The sequence below is a fragment of the Octodon degus genome, unplaced genomic scaffold, assembly GCF_000260255.1.
Source record: "Octodon degus isolate 3935 unplaced genomic scaffold, OctDeg1.0 scaffold00037, whole genome shotgun sequence".
In the NCBI taxonomy this organism is placed as follows: domain Eukaryota; kingdom Metazoa; phylum Chordata; class Mammalia; order Rodentia; family Octodontidae; genus Octodon; species Octodon degus.
Genome location: NW_004524613.1, coordinates 9577608 through 9605027, shown reverse-complemented (window position 1 = coordinate 9605027; position 27420 = coordinate 9577608). Strand labels below are relative to the sequence as shown.

General features: G+C 47.9%; 2 protein-coding genes across 2 annotated transcripts in view; both read right to left on the bottom strand.

Annotated features, from left to right (window-relative positions):
- The window catches only part of Fam83d (family with sequence similarity 83 member D), a 25480-nt gene extending 23200 nt beyond the window's left edge, over positions 1-2280 (bottom strand). The window contains exon 1 of the mRNA XM_004630904.2: positions 1778-2280. Coding sequence (XP_004630961.1) covers positions 1778-2257 — 480 coding nt within the window. The 5' untranslated portion in view covers positions 2258-2280. The remainder of the gene's footprint in view (positions 1-1777) is intronic.
- Positions 2281-5642: 3362 nt separating this feature from the next.
- Positions 5643-27420, bottom strand: part of Ppp1r16b (protein phosphatase 1 regulatory subunit 16B) — a 112698-nt gene continuing 90920 nt past the window's right edge. Inside the window, exons 5-11 of the mRNA XM_023714961.1 lie at positions 25260-25421; positions 23095-23219; positions 19760-19885; positions 18921-18996; positions 17915-18044; positions 17654-17822; positions 5643-10181 (exon numbers count right to left, since the gene is read on the bottom strand). Of these exons, the coding sequence (XP_023570729.1) occupies positions 9672-10181; positions 17654-17822; positions 17915-18044; positions 18921-18996; positions 19760-19885; positions 23095-23219; positions 25260-25421 (1298 nt within the window). The 3' untranslated portion in view covers positions 5643-9671. The remainder of the gene's footprint in view (positions 10182-17653; positions 17823-17914; positions 18045-18920; positions 18997-19759; positions 19886-23094; positions 23220-25259; positions 25422-27420) is intronic.

The following is a 27420-nucleotide window of genomic DNA, read 5'->3' as shown; positions in this document are numbered from 1 at the left end:
AAACATGCCAAACCTGGCCCCTACCCACTAGGCAAGCTCCATTCATCCTCTGGATCCAGCTCCAAGGCCACCACCACTCCTGAGACTTTCTTTCAGCTTTCTTCACTGTCAATAGCAACCTTGTCATGCCTTCCCACCAGCAAAGTGTCCACTCTGAAGCACAGACAAGGATCACACCTTCCCTGTGGCCCCATCTTTGGTAGTGATACACAAGGGTCCTGAATAAACAAAGAACTTGGCATGTGTTAGATACACACAAAATATGCATTGGACATTGGACTTAAAGGTAATATACTACTTCTCTCAGTTAAAACTGCTCACTGTTCTAATGTAGACTCTGGGAGAGAAAAGTATGTTAACAAGATGAGAGCACAGAACAGCATAAGCATTCTATCCAGAAAGGAACATATCACAAAGTGCCTGTGGGACAGAAGAAAGGAAAAGTGAGTCCAGCCTTTACCCTCCTAAAGCTAGCAGTTTAGTTTTTCCACCTGGCCTCTAGCTCCAGTGACTCATCACGAACATTAAAATTTGGAGTAGGGCAATCCATCTCTCTCTCTCTCTCTCTCTCTCTCTCTCTCTCTTTTTTTTTTTTTTTTTTTTTTTTTTTTTTTGTCTTTTTAAGACAGGATCTCGCTACAGTTCAGACTGGCCTTGGGCTTACTTTGCAACCCAGGTTGGTCTCAAACTCCCAAGTATTCTCTTGCCTCTGCCTCCTGAGTGCTGGGACTACTGGAACCACAAGCCTCCGCCACCACACCCAGCAATGTCTCTGCCTTTTATGGAGACCTATTCTTACTTCTCACAAGTTGCAAGGGCTCAAGTTTGCCTCCTGGAGGAAAGCTTGGGGAACTCAAACCTACACCAGCAACTGGTCTTTTTCCATCTTTTTTAACTTTATGAACCTGTAAGTGAAACATGTGCAGCTTCAGAGCTTTGCTTGCCATGTCCCTGCCATAGCCGGAGGGCTAGGAAGCTGAGCACTGCCAGTCAGCAAATGCACAGACCTTGGCTTCAGACTAAAGAAACTGTTGCCACACCTACTCCCTGATGCCCAGCACCCTGCTGGCAGTTGGGCAAGACCTCCTGTTGTACCTCTACTATGCTACACTAAGACAGCAGGACAAAATCCACTGTAAATAGAGCCCCATCCAATGCAGGGGTGTCTGCATCTAGGGAAGTCACTGTTACCTGTAACAGCCCCAGCTTATGCTTCCTCTCCCCCAAGGAGAACTTTCCCTTTAGCGTCTGGCAGTAGGCAAAGCTTTAGACAGGGTTGTCACTTTGCCACTCCTGTGTTGATCTACTTTCTACAATATTAAACACGAAGTAGAGTAAATCAGCAATAACTGATTCCCAGCACACAATAGTCTTTGAGGAATTTTTCCCTAGATCAGACGCTCTTTTGTGTCCAAGAAGCTGCTGAAAGTGGGATCGCATATTGGCAGAGGCCTGGGATAATTCTGCCACCCAGCTTGGTTTTAACTGATATTGCTAACTACAGTACTTCTGGTCCCTCCTCCAGGGATAGGAATATCAGGAGTTGGAACTAAGGCACAGTTCACACCCTTGGGGGGACAGAAACTGCTCGAACGACCGAGGGGATCTGGGATCCTAGGGAGACCAGCAGAATGGGGCGAGTGGGGGGGCCTCGGTACCCAGGAAGGAGGTTGTGGGCCCTGCCCGCCTCCCGGTAGCCCTCAATCTCACGCGTGAAGAGGGTCTCTGGTTCGATCCCGCGCCGAGGCGGACCCCAGAGGCCGGCGAAGCTGCTCACCTCTCGAGCCGAGCGGAGCTGCTGGCGCAGCGCGTCCTTGCAGCCGTAAGGGCCGCCGGCACCGGCGCTGCGGGGCTGGAAGTGCGCCTCGACGCGCGTGGCGCCGCGATAGGCGCCCTGGTAGAAGGCAGGCCAGCCGAGCTCCAGGAGCGGCGGCTCCAGGTCGGACTGCTCAGGGAAATAGGTGCCGGACGAGCAGTCGTGTGACGAACCGAAGGACTCCTCGGCCGCTGCCGCCGCCGCGCCCTCCTCTCTGGGCCGCTGGGCAGAGTTTAGCACCGCGCACACCTCGTCGGGGTTCAGAAAGCGACCCAGGCGTTCGCGCCGCAGGAAAGCCGTGAAAGCCTCGGGGCCGCCCGCCACCAGTTCCTCGAGAGCCAGGCGCCGCTCCTCGCTGAACAGCTCGGCGGGATTGGGCGGCCCGCACGGCGATAGACAAAAGGCGGGCAGCTCGTCCAGGACCTCAGGCCGCAGAGCCATCGTGGGAGTGATCCCAACCTACCTCTGGCCGGATCCCTTTGCCGGCCACTTTATACGAACCTTTGAATCAAACCGGCCCGCGCCATTGGCCACACCACTCTCCTTCGGTTCTCCCATTGGCTGCCTTCCTTCCAATGGTGGAGCCAGGTGGTGGAACGGCCCCCTCCGGCCACGCCCCCTGATTGCTATTGGCTGCCCGGACTCAGGGCACAGAATTGGCTAGGGATCCCAAGGTCCTTGCTACTCTGGTTTGCTCCGCGGATCTTAACGTTGCCTTTTTTGTGCCTGCGTTAGCCATTACTGCTCCAGATCTGCTGCGAACAGCTCTGCGCAGTCAGGCTAGAGAAAACAGTGGAGCCTGCGGGGCGACCCCGGCCATTCCCGTGCGCCCTCTGCCGGCTGCCCCACAGCACCGCCCTGGGAGGCCCGGCCCAGTCAGATCCAGACAGAGCTGACCCACTGGCTCTTGCTCGTGGGCACATTGACCGTGCTTTTCCTGAGCCCTGAGAGCGTGAATGTAGCCAACTATGTTATTTTTATCCCCTACAGGCAATCGTTCGTTCTTTAAAAAAAAAAAATACTATCACGATGGTCACTTAAATTAGACGCTTCTCTTTCTCTTCTCTCATTCATCGTTTTTCTGGCGCCATCACTGCTACTCTAGGAGAGATTTGCTTCGGCTGCAGCCTCCTGCAGTTGTGCCCTATCCCAGATGACTCCGCCCTGGCGTCCTCCTCAGTTAGGTCCACAGAAAACCCCTCTCCTACCCATGACCAAGCAGAAAGATTGACACCGTGCGTGCATCAGCCCACCTTTTGTTCTATGCTAGGAACCTCCCCATACCCTTTGCAGGTTTAATGCATGCGCTTAACCTACAGCATGAAGTCCTATTAAAGCCTCTTCCAAATGGCATGATTTTTTTGTTTGTTATGATTTGTGATTCCATCAAAGAATGCTGGTTAGGAAAGCAGCCAGCTGCTGGGGCCGGTAACACCGAAGGCCGCTAGGAGCCAGAGAATGAGAGTGAGTAATAGAGAGTTGTCTGGAGCTGACATATTTGATAACCCGAAGGGTTCCTGAGGCCTGCTGGCAGCTGCTGGCTCCAAGTACCAAAAGGACCACTGACCCCAAAAGAGTTCATAGTGGCTGGCCTTCAAAGTCCAGGGCTGTTAATACGAAAAGAGCTACATTTTGCCAATTCACAATTTCTACACAAGTGGAGCAAGAGCTCTCAGCTGATTGGTAACAGCTTAGACACCGAAAAGGGAACTTCTTCGGAGGACCCTGAATGAGACAGCAGCCCAAAAGTAACCCTTGCAGCTAACTCAAGATCTCAGCCATGTCTGATTTCCAATTTATCTGCATCTTACATGCCAAAAACGTATCCACATCACCTAATGACTACAAACCTGTATCTCTCCAGAAATTCTTTCCTTTCTTCTGGTTCCCCAACTTACTTTTTCTTTCTTTCTTTTTTTTCTCTTTCTTTCCTTCTTTCTTTCTGTACTTGGTTGTTACAGGGTCTCACTATGCAGCTCAGACTCATGGAGATCCTCCTGCTTTCAGCATCCCCAGCGCTGGGGTTACAGGTATATGCCACTATGCCCTCCCAGACACTGGCCTGCTCAGCCAGCCCTGGGGGCAGGGCAGGTGTGGCATGTGGTTCCAGGGATCGAACCACACTCCCTGTACTTGCCTAAACAGGCACTTTAGTCCACTGAACTATCTTGCCGGCCTCAAACTTTCTTTCTTAATTGATTCATTTCTAATAGCTACGAGCATGCTATTAAAATAACCCTCTTATCCCTCCAGCCCTCGAAAGCTACCACCACATATCCTGTTCACTTTTGCAACTAAAACTTTAAACCAGTAGTTTATATTTGTTGTCTCCAGTTTTCCTCTAGTTCTTCCTTGAATTCTCTCTCATCAGGATAATATCCCTTCTGCTCAACTAAAACCCCTTTCACAATGCTAAATCTAGCGGTAAATCTACATGCTTCATTTTCTTTGTGTCAACAAGAGGGCCTATGTACAACTGTAAAGCACTTCCTAAATGTGTGTGTCACCATTACGTAGCAGCCAGAAAACTTCATTTTTAAGGGAATGAATACATCCTACTGCTAAGACGCCTCTCCTCTTCCCATTTTGTCCCCTTCCCTGGCTTGTTTGTGAAGTTCTTCGGACTCAAGTGTGGGGCCTTCTGTGTGTCCCTAGTTTGGCATCCAGCATCCAAGAGTTTGCATCCTCTTTCAAAGATGCCAACAAACTTCCACATGGGAAGAGAACAAATCTGTGGTCTGTGTTTGCACAACCACAATGCTTGTCTATGGCTCTTTACCCAAGGTAAAAAGTGAGAATGATCCTATGTGGTAGTGTTGTATATGGTGAGGTATGACATTTTCCCACCATAAGCTAAATGAGGAAGACAAGGCACAGGACCAACCAGTGCACTTCAAGAATGGAACAGAGGAGAGGGTCCCCTTGTTACATACATGAGGTGTGATAAAAATATAGTAAATATGTAAATTTGTAAAAAACTTATTATAATAAGACACACTGACAGTAATCCCGCTCAAATGTTCCCTCTTGTTTTGAACACATTTATTGCACTGTACCTGCCACTTTCTGAAGCAGTTCTTGTGTTCTCTTTCATGTATTTAGTTGCCCTTGTGGCTGTCCCGAATCCATTCAAAACATTTATCTTTCATGAGCATTTTGACTTTGAGGAAAAGCCAGATGTTACATGGTGCCAGATCCAGAGAACAAGATGGATGAGAGCACACCAGAATATTTTCATAAGCCTGTCCTTCTATTTTGTGGGACTCCACAGCAGCATTCACCAGATTTTGATCATACCTTGTAAACACACTCATGAAAGAGACTTCCAGAATGCTTCAGAAAGTAGTGAGAATTATGGAATGTGTGTCTGAAGTGAGGGGGAGTATCTTGAGGGGCGGTGATAGCAATGTGTCTTTTACTGTCATCATATTTAAAATTTAAAGTTGTAGTGTATTTTGATCACACCTTGATATGCTATGGGTGGGCTTTACATAGTTTCAAAAGGAATATCTGACAGGATGAAGTTCACTCCATCTAACTCTTATTTGTCCCAATCTTATATCATGATTTTAACCATCCTCCAATCTAGAGAGACATCAGCCACATGTCTGAGCCTCCAGAGCTCCCTCTACTCCAGTGGCTGCCTGGGAGAACCCACTATAGTGAAGGCAAGGCCCCACCCTCCATCCTGAGCACCACGCTCCCCCCCCCCAATTACCACCCTTTTGCAAATTCACATTATCCCAGTTCAACTGAGCTCACAGCAATAAACACAGTCACACTGGCAGGTGTTATTAAAAGGAATTTAATAATTTTAATTAAAAACTCTTAACAGCGAATTCCATCACAGGCCTTGGCAGCTGGAAGCGACTCCAGGGGCATGTGCCCCTTTGGGACGTGGCCAAAGCCTATCTTGGACATGAGGCCCACCGCTGCCGCATGGCAAGGGGCTACCTGGAAGTTACCTCAATACAATATCAAAGATCCATGAGGATTTTTTTTAAAAAAAGTTTTAAATATATTAGACTCTCTTGATTGCCATTTTTACACAAAGCTGCTGATACAGTATACAGAGTTTTAACTTTTTTTTTCACATAAAATACATTTTTCTGAAGTGTTCTCTGTACATCAGTGGCTTCTGGTCTGGTGAATTATTGCGGGAGGCTGGGGGTCTGCAGACTCTCCTAGGTGTGCAGAGCCAGGCCCCGCATGGTGGCACTTGCGATGCCCATGGGAAGAACCCCTTTGACCAAAAAGAGACTTCTGGAGAGGAGAGGCCTATAGCTTCTAGCAAAGGGAGATACTTCTGCAGAGCTATCTACTGACCATGTGATCCTTTGCTTGTCTCTGCTGGGGGAGGGAAAGCTACAAATAACAGGGATTGCATACAGTGCTTCTGGGCATCTTGTAAGGAGCCCCTTCCTGCAAAGTATCCTCATGGTTTGCTCTGGGAGAGCAACTGGGAGAGAAAGCTCAGGATCATTCTATTGTGATGTGTCTGACATCAAGATCCAGCAGTGTCCTGTTATTACAAAGCTAGCAGACTGGTGGACCAAGATGGGGGCCACACTCTGATTAACTTGTCAAAGCCTCTTGGAAGTAGATCCATTGAAATCGATCAAACAGCGCAACTTTATTGATGTTGCATCTCTAATGGAGAATTATATTCTGAAATTTTCGGTTGACCTCGGCAGAGTTCATTTAGATTTTTTGAGCTACTGGCCAGAAACTCACAATCTGATGACAGCCACCAATTTCCAATTGTTTGAGGCATAAGATGGGAACAAGACCAGATTCCACACTGAGCATTATGGCCTCTGCTTCAGAAGTGGCCTCCATCAATCTACTGGGAATTGCCACCAGGCTAGGCTGCAGCAGGAGCTGGGCATCTGGTCGACCTTCCCAGGCTTCTCCCAGCTCCTTGATCCACACCTACCAGAGAGAGGTTGGTTTATAGGGAAAGGCTTACTGTTAGAAAGAGTAGCTGCTCTCTCCCAGAGGTTCCCCTGATGCATGTGGAGTCCATTGGGGGGAGGAGTGTGTCTTAAATGAGCAAAATACAACAATTTTAAGAACTAAAGATGCATTTGGCAACAAATGGCTAACAAACTTCTTGTTCTTCTACACACTGACCACAGACTGCTATTGTACTGTCCCCCAAAGATACTGCCCTATCTCTGAAGGTTCCAGAGGGACCTGGGATGGTGTTTGCCTGGAACCCAAGATTAAGCATCTGCATTTCATGGAAAATGTTATCCTTGGGTGGTCATGGAAGTGTTTCCAAGATAAAGGGTTTCATACTTTAAGGGTTCCACAAACTGAAAAAGTGCTCTGCTCAGGTGAACTAGGCAGGGCTGCTGCTGCCCATGGTCCTCAAGAGATGAAAACTGGAAAAAGCAGTCCTCACTGGCTCCTCTATCTGTAGAACCTAGCATAGTGCTTGGTTTGTCACAGCTACTCAGTAAGTTATCAGTAAATAAACAGACGATTCTGGCTCATTCATTGGAGGTTCCCCAACTTATCCTTCAGTACCCAGGGAAGGCTCCCCAAGGGCCCTGAAACCCTACCAGGGAACATTTATACCTAATAGAAAACATGAGCTAAAAAAGCCTGGAAGTCACCTCTGTCAGAGGCCACTTCCAGGGTAAGGGAGGAGATCAGCTGAGACTCCCAACTCTCTAGGTGGAGAGTAAAGGCCTGGAGCCAAGAAGAGGGAAGGGAGGCGTGGCCTGGAGGCCTGCCATGTTTCTGGTCCTTTGACTCAGGGTCCACTGTCTCTTGAGAATATGTGACTGCCCCTGGCACTTTCCGCCTTGTAGCCAAAGTCAGTTCCAGGGGCATTTCAGCACCAGTCAGGACTGAAGACTTTTTAAACCTATGTGTGTTTTGGAGCATCTGATGCTTCACCCGTGAGATGATGGAGCACCCACTCCACCCTCAGGGATGTAGCAGATAGCATGTACACCTGTCTTCAGTCTCCTGAGCTGTCTCTCCACTGTACCTACCCTGGACTTGGGGTGAGCATGGCCTGGTGCTGGGAGACCTTCTGTAACCTTAGCATCCACCATGGGTATCCTTTGGCCCAGCTGCCCTACTCCTGCTAAAGCATCAGCCAGGCCCATTGAAGTCCTGCTGGAATATGGGGGACACAGAAGGCCACAGTGAGGGACCAAGGCTGACAAACAGCAGACCCTATTACTATGGCTGTGGCACAAGTGGGACTGCTCTAACTCAGCCTGCCCTAGTCTAGGTGCCATTCAGGGCAAATTTCTCATAGGCTCAGAAAGATACAGGTTAAAGGGCACCCAGATCTGTTCCCCACCTCAGAATCTGGACCAAAGGGGCCCTTCAGAACTCTAAGGAGGTAGTTTTAGAACAAATTAAAGGCGCACAGAGCAGGGAACAAACCTGCAGCTTATAGTTACACTGAAGATCTTGGCTGAGCCTGTGGACAGTGCCCACTGCACGGACAATTTCAAAGGAACGCATGATATAATATAACCATGAGGAGGAAGGAGCCCACCTTCCCCAGCATTAGGGAGACTGGGGAGGCTACAGACATGGAGGGCTGTGGTGATAACTACTTCCAGTCCTGCCACTGATCTCCTCGATTCAGTATAGGGTGCTGGGTATGGGCACTCTGGGTTTGTAGCCTTGAGGTGTCATAACCCCAGCAGAAGCAGGCTGGGAGCCCTGGGGCCAGACAGGAACTCATGGGGGCCAACTGGCAAGCTTGTCTCCACAAGTATTTCAGGAAAGGCAGAGCTGAGCTAGGGATTCTGAGCATTCACTCTGCACACAACTGACAAGACATGGGGGAGGTGAGAGGGGTGGGGCACCGGTGGCCCCAGCTGCTCACCAGGATGGCTCAGTCTGAGGAAGGCTGGCTGAGACAGGCTGGACTAAAACAGCCTGCATCTTGTCAAGACTGGCCAGGACATTGGGCTGTGTCACTGCTAACCAGAGCTGTTCTCAAAAGTGAACTCCCTCCTCTCCTGGGAAAAGGCCTCCAGCAGAAGCTCTTCACTGGACTTTTTTTTTCCCCCCAGTGGAACCTGATGAGACACCATCAGAGAAGGCAAATTTAGTTTCCTCCCACTTGGACTTTACAAGCTAAAAGAATGGTTTTACCAAATGAAATTTTGGAAAGACAGTTCTTTGCTGCACCCCTTTCTTACCTCTATGTTTTCTAGCCCCTGAGTGGTTTGTACAGCTCCTGCCTCCTGATGTGAGATGGGAAAGCATAACTCAGCAGAGCTGCAGGGCCTGTGCATGTCACATCTAACTCACACAGATTGCTGGCTCTTACAAAAACAGAGAGGATTGCCTGTCTTTGCTAGGTGTGGATGGTGCTTCAAGGCCTGGAATGACCCTAAGAAGGTACGTAGGTCTCAACTGGGCCAGGCCCTCCCCTGTTGGAGCCACATGGCAGTGGTGCTGAGATTTTACCTCAATCCCTTTGGAAACAGCCCACACATTTTAGTCCTAACTGCTTCCCATGAGCCCAGGTGTATCATCCCTACATGTGTGCAATGAGAGAGAGAGAAAGAGAGACTGGTCCCGAGAAGCCTTTACCAGAATAGAACTGGAATCCTAAGCCTGCCCTCCCCAAATCGAACAGCAGAATGAGTGCGGGCCACTAGGTTTCTGATGGCAGACAATGCAGCAGGAAGCAGAACCAAGGGGAGTGGGGCTGCTGTGGGCAGCTGGGTGCGAGGTGAGGTCAGCGTTCCTCTGGAAAGCAGAGGCCACCTCTCCCCAGCTGCCCTCGGATGCCTCCCCAGCCAGAGCTATTGGACTGGCCCAGATTCCAGGGACCCCTCCCTGAGGCATCTCTCTCCTCTATGTGAGGAGACTAGGAGATGCGGCAGCAGCCATGGACCTTCTCCTCCATCTCCTCTATGGGGGCCTTGAACTTTAAGAGTGGGGGATCCCCACTGGTGACCGTGTAATACACGGAGGTGCCATTGCTGCTGTAGGGCGAAGTTCTGCCTCCAATCAAGGGTGCCTTGCCTTCACTGCTGCTCTCCCCTGACCTGGCCATGCTGCTGCCCAGGTGGGTGCTCAGGAAGGGGTGGCTGAGCAGCTTGGCTGCTGCCCGCTGCCGTTTCAGCTCCAGAAGCGTCTGGGGGCTCTGCTCCTTAAAGCCGCTCCATGGTGGGGTGGCATCAGCCATGACAGGGCTGCTGTAGGCCATGCTGTAGTCAGGCACCTCGTGCACCTTCCAGACATCCCCATTGGACAGTGCATACTGGTAGGCGCTGACGGGAGCCCGGAGGCCATTCTCAATGGGCCCATCCAGTTCACCCCGAGAGATCTTGGTAGAAAACTCTGAGAGCAGCACGGGCTTCTCCAGTCGGGGGTTCTGAGGGCAAGAAGGACAACATCAGCAACTGACTTGAGGACCTGCACCCACCTGCATCTCTGACCAGAGCAGGAGTAGACCCATCCTCCATCCATTTCCCCTACCAGGGGCATGGGTAAGACCCATGTTCCTCTGGGGCACCACCAATCTTTGTGTTCTAGTAGACCTGGTGAGTCCCTGTCCTTGCTCCTGGGGCTGGAGGATCCAGACCAGGACTCCAGACCTGGATAATCAATGTATTTTATTACAGGGATTGGTCCAGGAATGAGTTCTTAACTGGAATCAGTGAAATTCAACCTAGAACTTCTGCTAGAACAACTGGGAAGGTGAGATTTCTGTGGGACCTGCAGGAGGGAAGAATGGTGTCAACTCGGACTAAAGGGACACAGTGGAAAGGTGCTTTCTCTGCTTGGCAGAGAAGCTGACATCAAGAAAGACTAGAGACAGAAGCTGACTCCATGATGTATTTAGGCCCCCTAGATCCATCTGGGCTCAGACTTTTCCATTTATACAAGCCAAGAAATTGCTCAGTTTTACTCAGGTTTGTAGTCACTTATAAATACTTGATAAACCTTCCTCTCTGTTCGCAGTGTATCTCCTCTTAATGTGAAAATGAGTCTCACCCAGGGATCCTCTACACACAAGAATCCTTGGACCACAAGCGCTTTAAAGTAACTGCTGCCTAGCAACTATAAAACACAAGAAAGGTACATTTGACAATGACAAAGATGCAAAGCATAGCAAGACACACTTTTTAAAAACTGGGAAAAAAACATTTGCAATATATATGATCTCAAGGAGTTAATTTCCTAGACACAAAAAAGCTCTTAAAGATCAGTTTTAATAAGCTTAACTCCGGGGAGATAGCTCAGTAGAATAAGTGCTTGCCTGGCAAGAACAAGGTCCTGAGTTCAATCACCAGAACCACAAAACAAACAAACAAACAAACAAACCCTAAGAAGCTTAACTACCCAACAGAAAAAACAAATAACTAATTACCAGCTCACTGCAAAGTGTATACATTGGAGAAAAAAAATTGAACCTCTCTAATAATATTGATTCAGAAATAAAAATCAAAACAAAAGCTTTCGCCTATCACATTGATGCATATTTTGAAAGTTTATATGGTCCCAACTGCACATGGTGGAAAAGACAAAACTATGGAGGCAGTAGGAAGCCAGTGATTTCCAAGCTCAGGGAGAGTGAGAAGGAGCACCAGGGATTTTAGGGCAGTGAGAATATTCTGCATGACACCATCATGGGGGATATGTGATGGCAGGCTGTGGTCAAAACTTGTGGGGTTGGATGGGGAAGCCCTAGAAATTAACTAGAATGAAAAGCAAACCAAAAAAGTTAATCAGGAAGTTAACTTCTAACAAGTGCCCAGGTGATCCTGATGCAGCTAGCCCCAGGGCCGCACTGGGAGAAACCCTCCCTTAGAGACTACCACATGCTTGCCAACACCTAAAGCCTAGGAAGGGTAGCATGAAAAACATGTTTTTGAACTCTGTGGCTGTGTCCTGTGATCTTGTTTCCTCCAGGGCTGGGGCTGGGATCTGTGCGGGCCTGGGTCCTGAGAGTTGTCCTAGGATAAGGACCGTCTGCTCTGGCAATGTCAGCTCTGTTACTTATCTCTTCCCCAGGCCTGAAGTTTACATGATAGAATGATCTGTCATGTAAACTCTAGATTTTAGTTAACAATAATGTGCCATTAGCTTATCAGTAATAGTACAGGTACTGTGCAAATACAGGATATTAATAAAAGGGGAGCCTGGGAGGAGGAGTGTAGGAAGAGGTACATGAGAACCATCTGTACTTTCCACTTCCAATTTTCTACCAAATTCAAACTGCTCAATATCATCAAACCTAATTTAAAAATTTAAGCCATATACATAATGCTTCAGTTCTAAGATTCATTATTTAGACTATTTAAGCCATGGCCTAGATGAAGGAAAGAAAGAAAAAAGAAAGATAGAAAGATAATTCCCCAGCTGATTTCATGGCACAATTAAATTTGTGACCCATGTTTGAGGAGCCTAGGGCTGTCCTATGGCTTTTGTGACCAGGACCAGGAAGTTAGCTCTGTCAAAGCTTGAAGCAAGGCCAGCCCCAGGGGCTTCCAGGACACCCCGTGGCAGGGGTGATGTGGGAGGCAAGCTGAACAAATTCTCCCTTAGATCAGTGGCTCTCGTATCATCACGTGCATCACTGTCTGTATCTACAAGGTTGGTTAACAGAATTCTGGGTGCTGGCCCGGTGCTTCTGATTTGGTACATCCGGGGCAGAACCTGAGAATATGTACTTCTAGCAAGTTCTCAAGTGATCCGAAGGCAGTTGGCCCCAGGGCCACGCTTAGAGATCACACTTGCTAACACCTAAAGCCTAGAAAGGGGTAGGATGAAAAAGGAACGTAGTTTGAACTCTGTGCCTGTGTCCTGTGATCTTGTTTCCTCCAGGGCTAGGGTGGGGACCTGCGTGGCCCTGAAAGTTGCCCTAGGAAGCAGATGCAGTCTGCCCTTGTAATGTCGTCTGTAACCTATCTCTTCCCCAGGCCTTAAAAACTCAGCCTCACAGGGAAAAATGACCATCTTTGGCATCACCTAGCACTAAACACTGATGAGGAAGCCCTAGAAATTAACTAGAATGAAAAGAAAACCAGGTCTAGCTAAGGGCGTCCCTGTACACTTAGCGATTTCTGGGACTCCACATGGATGAGCACTTTTGGGGCGTCCTGGGGCCTGTGGGACCTGAACGCACACAGGGAGACAAAGCAAGCAAACATGAGGGGATCAACTGCTCATAGAAGGATCTCTTGAAGTATCTCAGTCAGTTAAAGATCAGGAAGGCAAAGATTAATCAATAAAAAAGGACCAAATGCTATTTCATAAAAGAAGATAATTCAAGGGGCCATAAGTGCACAAAAAGGAGCTCCACGGCACACACCCTCAGGGGAACGGAAGTTTAAACAGCAACCCTACAAAGATGGCTCAAGCGAAAGGGACTGATTATACCAAGAGTGGCAAAAAACATTCTTACACTGCTGATGGGAAAATAGATAGGTACACCCATTTTGTTTATATTTATTTGTTTATTTCTTTTTTTGTATTTGGTACAGGGTCTCACTATGCAGCTTAGACTATTTTCAGCCTCCCCAGCACTGGGAATACAGGTGTGCGCCACCACGCCTGGTCTTGGTAGCTGGCTCAGTTGTACCCAGGGGTGGGGCCGGTATGGCATGTGTTGCTGAGGATTAAACCTCCATCCCTGTGCTTGCCTAAGCAGGTACTTAGTCCATTGAGCTATCTCAGCAACCCTCGTTTTTGTTTTTTAAGACAGGCTCTCCCCTGTATTCCAGGCTGGCCTTAAACTCACTATGTAGTCCAAACTGGCCACAAATTCAGTGATCCTCCTGCCTCAGCCTCCAGAGTGCTGGGATTAGAGTTGTGCACCAAAAGGCCTGGCTCTAGGTACAATCACTTTGGAAAACGCTTGGTGACATCTACTAAAGCTAAAGATGCCTACTCCACACTGAATTTCCCTCAAAAATGCACACGGTGGCAGCTTTATTCATAATAGCTACAAACTAGAAATAATCTACATGTCCACCAATAGGAGAACAGCTAGGTAAACTGTAATTCTGTTGCCTCTCAGTATCCACAAGGAATGGGTTCCAGGACTCCTATGATGCGTAAGTGTCTCATTTAAATGTCATAATATTAGCAAGTAACCTATATGCACTTCCTCTCCTCTACTTTAAATCATCTCGAATTTATTTATAATACCTAATACAATATAAATGCTATGGAAATACTAGGCTATATTGTTTAGGGGATACTGACAAGCAAAAAGTCTCCATGTTCATTATAGACACAATTGTTTTTTTTCAAATTTAGGACAGGATGTACAGGGTCTCACTACATAGATCGGACTCATAGTGATTCTCCTGTTTTCAGCCTCCCAAGTTCTGGGATTACAGGCGTACGCCACCATGCCCAGTCTCAATTGCCATCTCAGCACACCCTGGGGGTGGGGCTGGTACCACAGGGGAGCAATCTGCCCCCCCCAGCACCTTCATCTGCCTAAGCAGGCACTTTAATCCGCTGAGCTATCTGGCCGGCCCTAGATACAATTTTTTAAAAATACGTTCACTCTGAAATTGGTTGAATCTGCAGAAGTGAACTCACAGTTATGAAGGGTTGATTATCATCAAACAACAGAACTCCAGAGAGCAGTGAAAAGGCATCAACTACTGCTATATGCCACTACGTGGGTGAGTCTCACAGACATAAAATAAGCCAGACACAAAGACATCCTCCTGCTCTCACGTGTTCGCATGCACACATGTGCGTACACAAAACTAATCTTCAGGGGTAACTTGGAGAGTGCTGTGGTTTGTGTCTAGTTGTCCCCCCAAAGCCTCATGCAGTCATTGAGGCAGGCTTCTAGAGTGTGTAATTAAGTCATGATCCAATGCTGGGATTATGGGTGTGAGTGCTACATCCAGCCTGGGGCAGAGAGCCTGAATACAATATAAGGACGGGAGAGAGGCTTGCTAGCTGCAGCAGCCCCTGCTCCTCCCTTTGTTCTTTGCTGTTTTCTGCCACCATGAATGGCCGCATTCTGCCATGTGCCACTCTGTCTTGGAGCCAGCTGAGTATGAACTGAAACTTCTACTAACTGTGAGCTAAATAAACCTTTCCTTGCTTACTTTTTTTTTTTTTTTTTGAGTCATCAAAGAAAACTTTATTGAGTAAAACTCACCAGGGGCCCAGGAGATAGCTCAAGAGAATAAGCGCTTGACTGGCAAGCACAGGGTCCTGAGTTCAATCCCCGGTACCGCAAAAAGCAAACGGGGGGGGGGGGACTAAAATTCAACCATGCCCTTTCAGAAAGGGGTTCTCAGGCTCTGGGTCCCTAGCCCAGGATTCCCCCACACCCAACCCCTCCACATCTAATGTGCATAGAGATCATACATCCCAAGCCGGGCCTGGTGGCACATACTTCTTATTCCACTCAGCACTATAAGGAGGCTGAGACAGCAGGAGCCCAAGTTAAGGAGCTCAGCTTCGCTTATTTAAGGACCTAGCAAGACCCTATCTCAAAACAAAAAGTAAAAATAAATAAGTAAATAAATAAATAAATAAAAAGAGCAGGGGATACAGGTTAGTGTTGAAAACTGTGGGTTCAACCCCCAGTACTGGAAAAAAAAAAAAATCACAGACACCAGCTTTTCTCCCCAGGGATGAGTGTGTGGGGCAAGGTCTGGGTGGGTTCTGTCCCCTTCCCCCCAATCCCTCTCAGGCTGAGTATGGCCCAGCCACAGTGACATTCATCCCCTGGTGGGTCTGGCCTTCATCTTTACAACCCACTGACAACCTCCTTGCTTACTTTTGGTTGTTGGGTACTTTGTTCCAGCAATAAGAGAAAAGTAACTGAGACAGAGAGTGAATATGAGAGTCTTCTAGGGTGAAACAATATTCCATGAATTCATCTAATTGTGCACATTAGTAAATGCACTTCAGATTTATGTACAGTCCTAGCTTATATCTAGGTGTCCCTTCCTCATCCACTCATAGGCAGGGCTTTTCCGAGGTGGCTGAATCTAGTGTGTGTGAATGTGGACTAAAGGGTGTGATAACTCAATTAGTCCACTGATTGGTTTCCACATAGTTCTGCATATGAACAAGGAAAAGGCCCACCCTGGGTGTGGGTGGCACCACCCAAAAGGCTTGTAGCCTGGGTGGAATAAAAAGGAAAGGGCTGCTTGCTGCATGCTGCTTCCTCCCTGCCCTGCCATGGACTGCTTCTCCTCTGCACTACCCCTCTGCCATGCCACCCTCCCTTGGAGCCAACAGCCTATGGACTAAAACCTCTTCAAACTATTAGCTGAAGTGAACCCTTCCTTCTTTAACGTTGGGTGCCAGGTATTTTATCTCAGCAATGAGAAAACTATACCATACCATACAGAACATACACCTACATCATAAAGAATAAGTAAAGCATACCTAAGCATCTGAAATATGATGTGTTCATCTACAACTTTTCCTCCCTACCCTGTAAGCTGAAGGATAGAAGCACAAAGCTTCTGTGGGTACCCTCTTCATAGCCAGGCTGCTTTGGCTCTATGGGCAGGCCTTTAATAGGCATCTTCACTCTTACAAATGAGACAGCCTGGGGGTGGCCTCCCTATGCCCACTGGGAACCAGGGCTCCACTAAGACATATGAGCATCCAGGGCAGCTAATCCTCCTACCTAAGCAGTGTCCTCTAGAAATATTGTCATCTTTTCATTGAGCGGTAGGAGAACCAGGGCTTCAGAGCACTCCTGGTGCAGCCTGCCTCTCCCCTTTTCTCTACGGCAATTCTTTTCTGGCCCTAAACTTTTTCTCCCCACCCAGCCCGAAAGCACCTGCGTATGAACCTGAAAGGGTTGGAATGGAGCTCAATCAGATCCCTCAAAGTTCACGTTCACCTAGAACCTCTGAATGTGACTATTTGAAACTAGGTTCTCTGCAGATGTGACTAGTCAAATTAATATAAGGTCCTACTGGGGGGCCGAGCAGATGGCTCAGTAGAACAAGTGCTTCCCTGGCAAGCAGAAGGGCCTGAGTTCAATTCCCGGTTCCACAAAAAAAAAACCCCAAAAAACCCCCAAAAAACCAAACTTTTAGAATAAGCGCTTGCCTGGCAAGTGCAAGGGCCTGAGTTCAATCCCCGGCTCTGCAAAAATAAATAAATAAATAAAAATAAATTCCTCTATATTTAAATATTGGTCCTGTCTGATAGGCTGGCTCGATAGTCCTACTGGATGGGGAAAATAATACATTGGTTTTCTTATAATTAAAAAAAAAAAAACAGACACAATGCAAGAAAGAATGCCCATGAAGATGGGAACAGAGGTTGAATTCATGCTTACAAAAGTCAAGGAACACCTGAGCCACCACAATACGTCAAAGCAGCCACAGGAAGTAACTATGCACCCTCTTAGGAAATTTTTTCAAAGCCCAGGAGCACTGTAGGCTACTGCTGGGCAGGCTCATCAGAGGTCCTCCCAGTACCCCACTCAGTGTTTCAGAAAATATCTTCCTATTAGATGTGTTCTGATAAACAGCATTCTCACATCTTGTTTCATTGCCTGAAAATATTTTAATGCCCTTAGTTCTTGGGGTAAGTGCCCTGCTGAACCTCTCTTCTGGAAGTCTAGAACCCACATCTGAGGGGAGATAAGCAGTCACTCTCTCCCTGTCAATTATGAGGTGCACCCTGGCCCCCCACTAAAACTCCCAGCCCTGACTCTGACATGCCCCAAGGCCACCTCAGTAACAACACTGCCTACCACTATGAGAGGGGATCCAGCTGCTAGGGCCAGCCGCTTCTCTCCAAAGGTTCTCAGATGAGGAGCCAAACCAGGGCACACCCTGTCCTCCTCCAAAATCAGTGGCTAACACTGGGCCAGGACATGGGGCCACTCACTGGATCTTTATTCTCTTGGTCTGTCCTGGTCTCCCTGATGTCCCCGTTGTAGGTCGCAGTGCGCTGGTCCTCGGCTGCACTTCGCTGCTGCCACAGAATGGCCTCTCCCTCATACTCCTTCCTGTACAGGTTGGTCCTGTCCGACAGGCTGGCTCGACGTACCACCTTCCTGAGGAGACAGAGGGGGTGCTGGAGGCCTGTGCCCAGGTGCCACAGCAGATACAGAAAGGGGGACCACTGGATGCCCTGCCCCTGACTCACCCACGGCTGCCCGCACTGGATGTCCTCCGGCTCAGGGATGACTTGTGCCTCAGCTGTGACTTCATGATCACATCATGCTTGTGTTTGAGCTCCAACAGTAGGACCTTGAACTCCTCCTCTTCACACAGGTCTGAGGGACAGAGAAGTCAGTAGTGGGGGTGGGGCATGGGGCTGTTTCCCAAAGGGTTCTCCAGACCAGAGGAGCTCTCTGTCATCCCAACTCACTAGAAGCTCCAAGACTCTTTGGAGACACACAGGGTGGGGGAAAACACCAGTGTTATATCCTGGCTATAAGCACATTATTACAGAAGCAAGAGAATAGGAAACCCAGATTCCATGCCACACAACGCCCAAGGTTCCCTGCTAGGACCAAGAAACTTGTGTTTCTCTTTCAGGTCTCTGGGAGAATCCTCAACTCTCAGGCACAAGACACGGAGGGACAGAAGTGGTAGGGAGGGACAGGGGAAGTAAAAAGAATTAGGATACATTATGTACATGTACAACTCCCAATGCATGTAATCACTGTGTACTGCAATCATGTACTAACAAAAATTAAAAATAAAAAAGTGTAAAGTGAAACAAGTGGGTACCCCCTCCATGTAACCTAAGTAAGAAATTATATAGAGGTTGAGTACTCTCACAAGCCTATCATTCATTCAATCTGCCCAGTTTCTTCATTCATTATCCACTTATCTATTGACCTAGCCAACCATTCATAGGTACATCTTGCACTCACCAGTTCACTTATGTATGTATCCATCCATCCATCCATCATTACACCTACTCACCTATTCCATCCATCCATTCATCCATCCATTCATGACCCATTCATGCATTTATTCACCTGTCCACTAATCTACCATCCATCAATTTATTCATTCATTCACCAACCTATTATCTACATACCAGTCCATCACTACCAGCTATATATTGATCTACTTATCCTTTCACCTATCAAAAGATTGATGAGTACCCATGTATACACCATGTATGGTGCTGAACCTACCTATTGGCATCTCATCCATAGAAGTCCTTGCACTGAGACTAGCCCCATGGGACACCAACAGCTCTGCCATCTGCATCTGAAACACAAGAAGATCATATTCCTTCAGCCAGGATTCAGAAAGCCTAGAAGGCAGACAGAGTGCCCAAGTCCCAGCAGCTTTGGGCTTGTTTCATTTTGTTCATCAAGGTCCTTATGTATGCCTGGCAAACACTCTATTGCTAAGCTATCTCCCCAGACCCAACAGGCTTATTATGTTGTTTTGTTCTGTTTACAGACAAGAACCTTACTATATAGCCCAGACTGGCCTTGAATTCATACTCTTCCTGCCTCAGCTTCCCAAGTAGTGGGATTATAGGTATGAACCACTAGACTTGGCCTCAAGGCCTTTTAGAATGTGAATTAAAGGACAGAGGGCCAAAATTGATTCCTAGGGAGTATCTTGAACCCTAGAGCCATGGGGGGGGATTCTGGAAGATGCCGAGGACTTGCCACCTCCAGTGTGCCTTGGGCTCACCAAGGGGGCTAAAAAGGAGCTGGCTGCAACTCTAGAGCTACCAGGTGTCTAGAAAGGGGACTGTGTGAGCTGTAATTATATACAGAAAACAATGGGACACTTCTCAAGCCAGAAATGCTTGGAAAATCTGATTATAATCCCTTTAAGACACAACTAGTAGAACATTTATTCAAACCCTTCAGCCTTTTCACATCAAACATGCTTGCTATAGTCAATTGCTTAAGTTGGCTTTATGTTCTTTCAAACCAACTGCCAGCCCATGGGCTTGGTGACAGTAGCTGGACCCTGTGCGAACCTCTCTTGCAGGCCTATGGGTGTGAACTACCTGTCCCCAGAAGGCAGCAGCATGCAGGGGCTCCCAGCCATCCCAGTCCTTCACATCCACACGCACTCCATGGTCCAGAAGGAGCTCAGCTGCCCGCAGGTATCCATTGGCTCCAGCTATGTGCAGCTGGAACAGAGGGGAGAAGTGAGCATTTCCTAGGGGCCTGGCTCTACTCTTGGAGGTAGAATGTCCCTCAACCTGCCCAAATCCCAGAGCATCCTTGGGGCCAGCAGAATGAAAGAGACTGAAGTGGAAACACCAGCTAAGCTGCAGAGAATTACTAAATCTCAAATATCAACCTAGAAGGAAAGACAGAGAGGTGAGCTCTTCTCCCTTGGGGTATCCCTACTGTGTGCTGAGCCCAGTGAAGGGGGTTCCAGATACCTAACATGACAGTCTAAAAAGATGTCTACAAATTATTTGACACATCTTTTCTTAGAAGGTGGAGCTTAATGCTCTCCCCTTACATATAGACCAAACTGAATGACTGACTGATAAGAAACAAAAGAGTAGAAAGTGGATTTCCAAGGCTAGTCCTCCCCTACTTCTACATTGCTACTTCTACTTGTGCTCTCTTGAGTAAACCAGTGTAAGGGAGGCAGCTAACATGTTGTGAAGACCCTCAAGCAGCCCTAAAGAGAAGTCCCAAGAGGCAAGAAATGGAAGCCTTCAGCCAACCACCAGCACTAACTTGCCAGGCGCAAGGGAGTTACCTCAGAGGGGACCCTCCAGCTCAGACCAAGACTTCAGACAGGACTGTTGCCCCAGTCAACGTCTTCACCACAGCCTCACGGGAGATGCCAAGCTAGAGCCACCCATCTGAGCAATGCCTCTACCCTGACCCACGGGACCCATTTGAGACACAATTTGTTATGAAGATGCTACATCGTGAGGTTGTTTTGTTATGTAGCAATAGAAAACGGATGCACCCAGTAACTGAAAGCCCCATGTAAGGTCCCAAGTCCTGTACCCAGCACCAGCCATAGCCAACACCTAGTAGATTTCAGTTGTTCCACTTTTTGGATTGCCAAAACACATAAAATATTTGGCACAGGATGAACACTCAGTAAGTGATTCATACCCTTCAAGACCCCTCCTGGATGACAAGGTATGCCAAGAAAATGAGAAAACATGGGAAAAGGTAGTGAGGTGGAGACACAAACTGCCCAGCCATGACAAGAGACAGAGGGACAGTCCAGACAGCCACTGGAGACGGCTGGGAGAAGCCAGAGACCTCTGAGTGTTTGAGGTCTGAGACAGCAGAGCCAGGAAGACAGAGAAGGCATGGCCTCAGGAAGTGACCTAGTACATGGAAACATGGAAATGTTCCCTCATCTGAGGGACGCTTGCAACAAGGTTCTAGCAAATTAAGACTTTTCTTTTCTTTTTTAAATTTTAAAAATGAATCTAGGGTGTGATGTGGTACAATAGCTTGTGAAAATTAGTATAGATAGAAAATTATCTATACCATTAGATAAAAATAAAGTAGTAATTAGATAGAACATTACTATCTTTTTGTAAATTTATGATGCTTGCCAGTCTTAAAAAACATCACTTAGCTGGCCAGAAAACCATGGGGTCTTTCTGTTAGGTTTGGGGGAAGAAACCCAGAGTAGGATAATGAGAGCAGTAATAATGATAGCTGCTAACAGATTCTGTTTAGAGACTCTGCTGAACACTTTCATGCACAAACACATTTGGCCCTCCCAACAGGCATGGGAGGGAGAAACTCTTATCTCCAGATGTTCTCTATAGGAAGACCTGACATCTACATATGTACTTAGGCCAAGTGGCTGAGTCCCCCCAGGCCAGCAACATTCAGTTTCATCCCCTGACCTTCTCTTTTATTTTTATTATTATTATTTTTTAAATATATTTGTTACAGGGTCTCATTATACAGCTCAGACTCATAGTGATCCTCCTGTTTTCAGCCTCCCCAGCACTGGAATTACAGACCTATACCATCACACTCAGACTCAGTCACTGGCTCAGTGCACCCAGGGGTGGGGCCAGTGCAGCATGTGGTACCTGGGATTGAACCCTGGTCCCTGCACTTGCCTAAGCAGGCACTTAGTCCACTGAGCTATTTCACTGGCCCTAATTTTTGCAATATTAAAAAGGATTGAACCTAGGCCTTTACAAGAGATATATTCCCAGCCCTTTCTGATTTTTTAAAAATAGGGCCTTACTAAGCTGCTAAAGTGCCTAGGCAGGGCTTGACCTAGTGATCCTCCTGTCTCAGCCTTCCAGAAGGCTGGGATTACAGATACATGTCACCACATCCAGTTTCCTGACCCCATTCTTAAAGCTGGGCTGAACAGGTGATCCAAGTAGGGACGCAGAAATTAGAAATGTGCATAAAAAAATAGGTCAGAACTCAGGAGTCAGGAAGAGGGAGCTGTTACTGTCTGTACCTGGGCCACAAGGTCAGTCCTGAGGGTGTTAAACAGCATAGAGGTGCTATCCCCTGTATGCTGAGCTTGACACGCTGGGACCTCTGACCTGCCAGGAGCCTAAGCCTAAAGTAGCTCCCAGCTTCTAGGGGTGAATTTCCAAGCTCACCATGCTCTTGTTGTCAGGGTAGAGGCTGTAGAAGCAGATCCTGCCCTATACTGAATTGCAGTGTGCTAGAACTTAGGAGGCACTGCCAGGGAGGTTTCTCCAAATCACTGATGCTGGGTTGCAAAGGTGAGTGGAGGTAACCAGGAAAATTAGAGAAGGAAGAACCCTTTACTGTTCTGTCTCCGGAATCCAGTAAAGTATGTAGTACAAAAGAGGAATTTTCATATGCCTGTAGGTCAACTGGATGGATGGATGGATGGATGGATGGATGGACGGACGGATGGACGGATGGATGGACTCTGAGGTCAAAGAACTCAGGGGGGAGGCTGTTAAGACAATATCAAGAAGAGATACTGAGGCAAGGCAATAGGGGTGGGAGAAAGAACACCAGACAGGGGAAAGGACCTTGCAAATCCAGATGGCATGGTGGCACCAGTCCCTGAGGGAAGACAGCATTGGAAAAGGAGAAATAATATCCAAGACAGGCATGATCTTGGAAATGGAACATATGCACAACAGAGCCAAGCATGCCTTCAGGGGGCCTGACTCCAAACCTCAGGTGAGAGCGGCCAGGGCCCCCAAAAGATTGAACCTTACTCCACTAACTTTCCATATTCCAGGGGTGGCCCTGGAGATCTGGAGAAGGTCTAAGGTCACAAAAAAGCCCTCACTGTGTAGGCCTGGCCCCCACCTAGGCCTGTTCCACTTCAACCCCAGCTGGTCTTCATTTTGGTGCTTGCCCCCAGCTCAACCGGCCTGTCCCATCTCCTCACCAGCGTGGCCCCCTGGGCGTCTATCCAGTCAAGATCCTGGCCTGCCGCAATCATGCAGTGGATGTCCGTGATCATCTGCTGCTCAGGAGCAGCCCGCATCTCATTGATTTTCTCTTGGGTGATGCCTAAAGTGAGAGAGAGAGAGGACTGCTCAGCATTCTCAGGCCTACGTCCCAAGAGGAGAGAGAACAGACGGAGGACGTGCAGCTCCAGCTTCTCAGAGCCTGCCAGCCAAGGGGGACCTAGGCCATTGTCCCTGAGGCATAAACAAAAGCACCATGCATTGATCCACAGATTGAGGGGCACCCAGTAGGCCTTTCTTTGATCTTGGTCATTTATGAGCCTGTGCTCTCCTGCCTGGAAGCTGCCTTCCCACCTCCAGTTGCTCAAGTGGCTCGAATCTCCCCACCTGTCTGTCAGCTAGCCTCAGAGTCTCTCTTGATTTCCTTTGGCTGGAGAACCAGGCACAGTTATGAATGCATTTTTGTTGTGGAAATTACTGAATAAATGCACATATTAATTTTGTTTTGTTTTGTTTTGTTTTTTGAGATAGGGTCTCACTATGCAGTTTGGGCTGGCCTTGTGTGCACTTTCGTAGTTTCCAGGCTGGTCTCAAATTTGCAGAGATTCTCCTGGTTCAACCTCCCAAGTGCTGAGATTACAGGCATGCGCCACCATACAAGGTTCTGGGGCCATATGGTGGACACCCACATCTGGGGCTAAGACTGTATGGCATGTGGGGCCAGGGATTGAACTTAGGTCCTTGTGCTTGTCAGGCAGGTGCTTATGCCTCTGAGGTATCTCTCCAGCCCTGCATATATTAATTTCAAAGGGAAAGCTGAGTAAATTGAGGTAGAGGGGCCCAGGAAGACATTTTATAACCTGAATCCCTGACTACAAACTATAGCTGTTACTGGCAGCCACTAATGGTATTTAAGGAGAGGGTGATATGCTCTATAAAAAGATCCATTAGATCAAGCACCCTTGGATAAAATTCAGGGAAGCCTTATAAACTCTAAAGGAGAAAAACAATGTATTAGTACTTGTTCATTTTGACACTAAATAAAATTCGGTGTTTCCTACCTCTGAAATGTAAGCAGATCTTACAGAGGCATTAGCAATGCCTGTGAATTTATCACTAACAGAATCTCTAGGTGTTTTCATTTTATGTTACCTTATTTTGATAGCTCTATCTGAATATAGTTTGGTTTTCTTTATACTCCTCTGTGTGTGTGTGTGTGTGTGTGTGTGTGTGTGTGTGTGTGTGCGTGTGTTCATGACAGGGTCTCACTATGCAGTTCAGACTGACCTTGAACTCACTATGTAGCCAAGGCTGGCCTCATCCACAGTGATCCTCCTGCCTCAGGCTCCCACATGCTGGGGTTGCAGGTGTGTACCACCACAGCTGGCTCTTATCATTTTAAAACTATATTGAAAAATACTCTGAAAGGGGGTCCATAGATTTACTGGCTCAGCCCCAATTTGTTAAGAAACTCAACAGAAATAAATGCGGAAAGCTTAGGTACCAGGAGACTAAGAGACCAATTGGCAATGACCACAGCAATCCTGGGGGGAGGGCTGAGGGGAGGGTACAAGGCATGGGCCAGAACACGACCTCAGGGTGCAGCTGGAGGGCTGAACTTGAGACGCCTCCTTCACAGGCATGGCTGTGGGATACAGAGGTGTGCAAGCCTCTCACTGCTGTTTATTTGTTCTCTGAACCTCATTCTGAGCTGAGAACAGCCCAAATCTTGTTTATCTGGGCCTCTGGCAGGAAGCTTGGTGCCTGGCACAGAGCAGCATTGAAGAATGTTCCTGACTTTTTACTGTTTTCCCAAATGAGGATATATCTTTATGGCGAATGTTTATTGAATTGTCACAGCTGACGAAGAGGAGACTTGGCCAGCTGAGGCCGCCTGCATGTGTGGGTGACAGAAATGAGAACAATACCTCCCTTCTGCATAGCACGCTTCCCAGGGTCGCTTCATGTCCTTATCTTGTTAATCACACAGATAATGACAATAATGTGGACCTATCCCATTTATGGGGGCTGAGTACCAGGCAGGGAGGCACGCAGCCAGCCAACGTGACACTCACTGCATTCATTTAGCTGACGCTTGCAATGCCACGCTCAGCCCACTTTAAGGCGGGCTACCTGCCCTTACCCTGGTACGCCATGCAGGTCTCGATGACATCCAGGGTGGGCTCATCCTCGCAGAGGTCATATGGCATGTTCCCATCAGAGTTCACAGCAAGCAGGTCAGCCCCACTGCAGACAGAGGATAAGGGTGAGGGCCACGGAGGGTGACTGAGGCTGCTCTGGCTGCCTCTGCCCAGGTTCCCCCTCAGCCCCACCCCAGCACCCACCACCCCACCGTGGTGCACCCCAGCCCGGGGATGCCCACTATGCCTGCCACTCAGCCCAGCCTGGGGCTTCAGTATCCTGGATCCCCATGTGGGAAGCCCCACCAGAGGTATCCCAGAAGATCTCCGCAGCAGGCAGGAAGTGAGCGAAAGACGTTACAGTCCTCCCTGGTGACAATAACAAAGTGAATAAACAGCAGCAGCACCACTCCACAGTCACCAAGCCCTTGGCCCACATCTCCTGACCCAGTCCTCACAACAGTCCCAGTGGGCAGCAGCATTGGTCTTATTGCTTTCAGGAGGACACAGAGACTCAAACAAGCTCCATCACATGTTCATGGTCACAGCTTGGTTTGCTATGGTCGAGACACAAACCCAGCTACGTCAGCTCGTCTCACTTCCCATTCTACGTGCAGCTTTATCTGGAGGTACACACACCTTTCCCCAAGTCTCCACTCAAAAGCTGGCCGGGATGAGGACAGAACTGAGACTTAGAGCTCCCTAGGAGAATATGCCCTTTGGGCCAGGGAGGCCCAAGCTCAGCCTTGGGGTGTCCTGCAGCAGAAACACCTGGGGATCCACAGAAATAAAGCACAGCTCCTTGGGCTTCTCTCCAGCCTGCATGAAGCAGTCTCTGAGTAGAGTCTGGGAATATATATTTTAAACCCATCCCACAGGCAATTCTGATACAGATTAGGGAGCCACTGACTAGGCCAACACTACTTCCTTTGTCCTCTGGGTACCACTCCTGACCAGCAGTGGCTACCTGATACTCCTGCTCTGGCGCCTAATGCATAGCCATGGGCTGCCATCCTGGGCTCAGCCCACTGTTATGACCTCTCTGAGTTCCTGTGTGTCCTTGGAAGCTAATCTCTCTCTCTGAGCTAGACCAGCAGTACTGTTCTTACAGTCCCTACATCTTGGTGCTACCCAGTGAGCTCCTGCTGCACTGCCTACACCAGGAAAAGGTCACCTGCTCTCGCCATCCCTCCTCACTCCCTGAGCTTGCTGCTCTCTGGTGCCTGGGGACTCCAGGCCACAGGCAGTGCTGCTCTGTCTCTGCTCTGAGACCTTATTTGGCTCCCCAGGACCTCTGTATACTCCTGGGAGTCCACTGGCCAACACAAGGCCTAGCCGGCTCAGACACCAACCGATTATTAGCTGGATTCAACTGAATGCACATGAAATTGAAAACTGCCTTTTCTGTGTGCTTATAGAATTCAAGAAGTCTAGCAAGAGTTTTGGGGAGTTTAAGGTCTTTGCCTCAAAGAAAAGCACATGGAGAGGATTGGGGTTAAGAGCAAGAAAGCACACTTGACTTTTTTTTTTTAAGAAATAAACAAAAACAGCAACAACACATAAAAACAAAGAAAAATAGCAACAACAAATGGAGCAGCATAGGTGAAGACAGGATTGTGGAAAAAAAGATAAAAAGAGAATATTTTGATAGTAAGGCCAGATAAAAAACACTATAAGAAAACTACACATCAATATCCTTAAAGAACAATGAATAAACCTGGTTGTGTAGTGGCACATATCTGCAGTTCCAGATCTTAGGAGAGTGTGGTAGGAGGAATTCTTTGTGCTGGAGGCCAGCCTGAACTATATAGCAAGACCCTATCTCAAAGAAAGACAGAGAAACAGAGAGAGACAGAGACAGAGAGAGACAAAGACAGAGAGAGACAGAGAGAGACAGAGACAGAGACAGAGAGATAAAAAAAGAAAAACAAACAAAAAACCTTCAGCAAAATACTAGCAAACTAAATTCAGCAATATATTAAAAAGACGCACATTAAAAGAATCCCACAATAAACAAGCGGGATGCAAGGATGGTTCAACATACAAAAATCAATATAATATACCACATGAACAGAATGGAGAGAAATCACACAATTATTTCAACTGATACAAAAAAACATTTGTCTGGGGGCTGGTGAGATGGCTCAGTGGTCTAAAGCACCT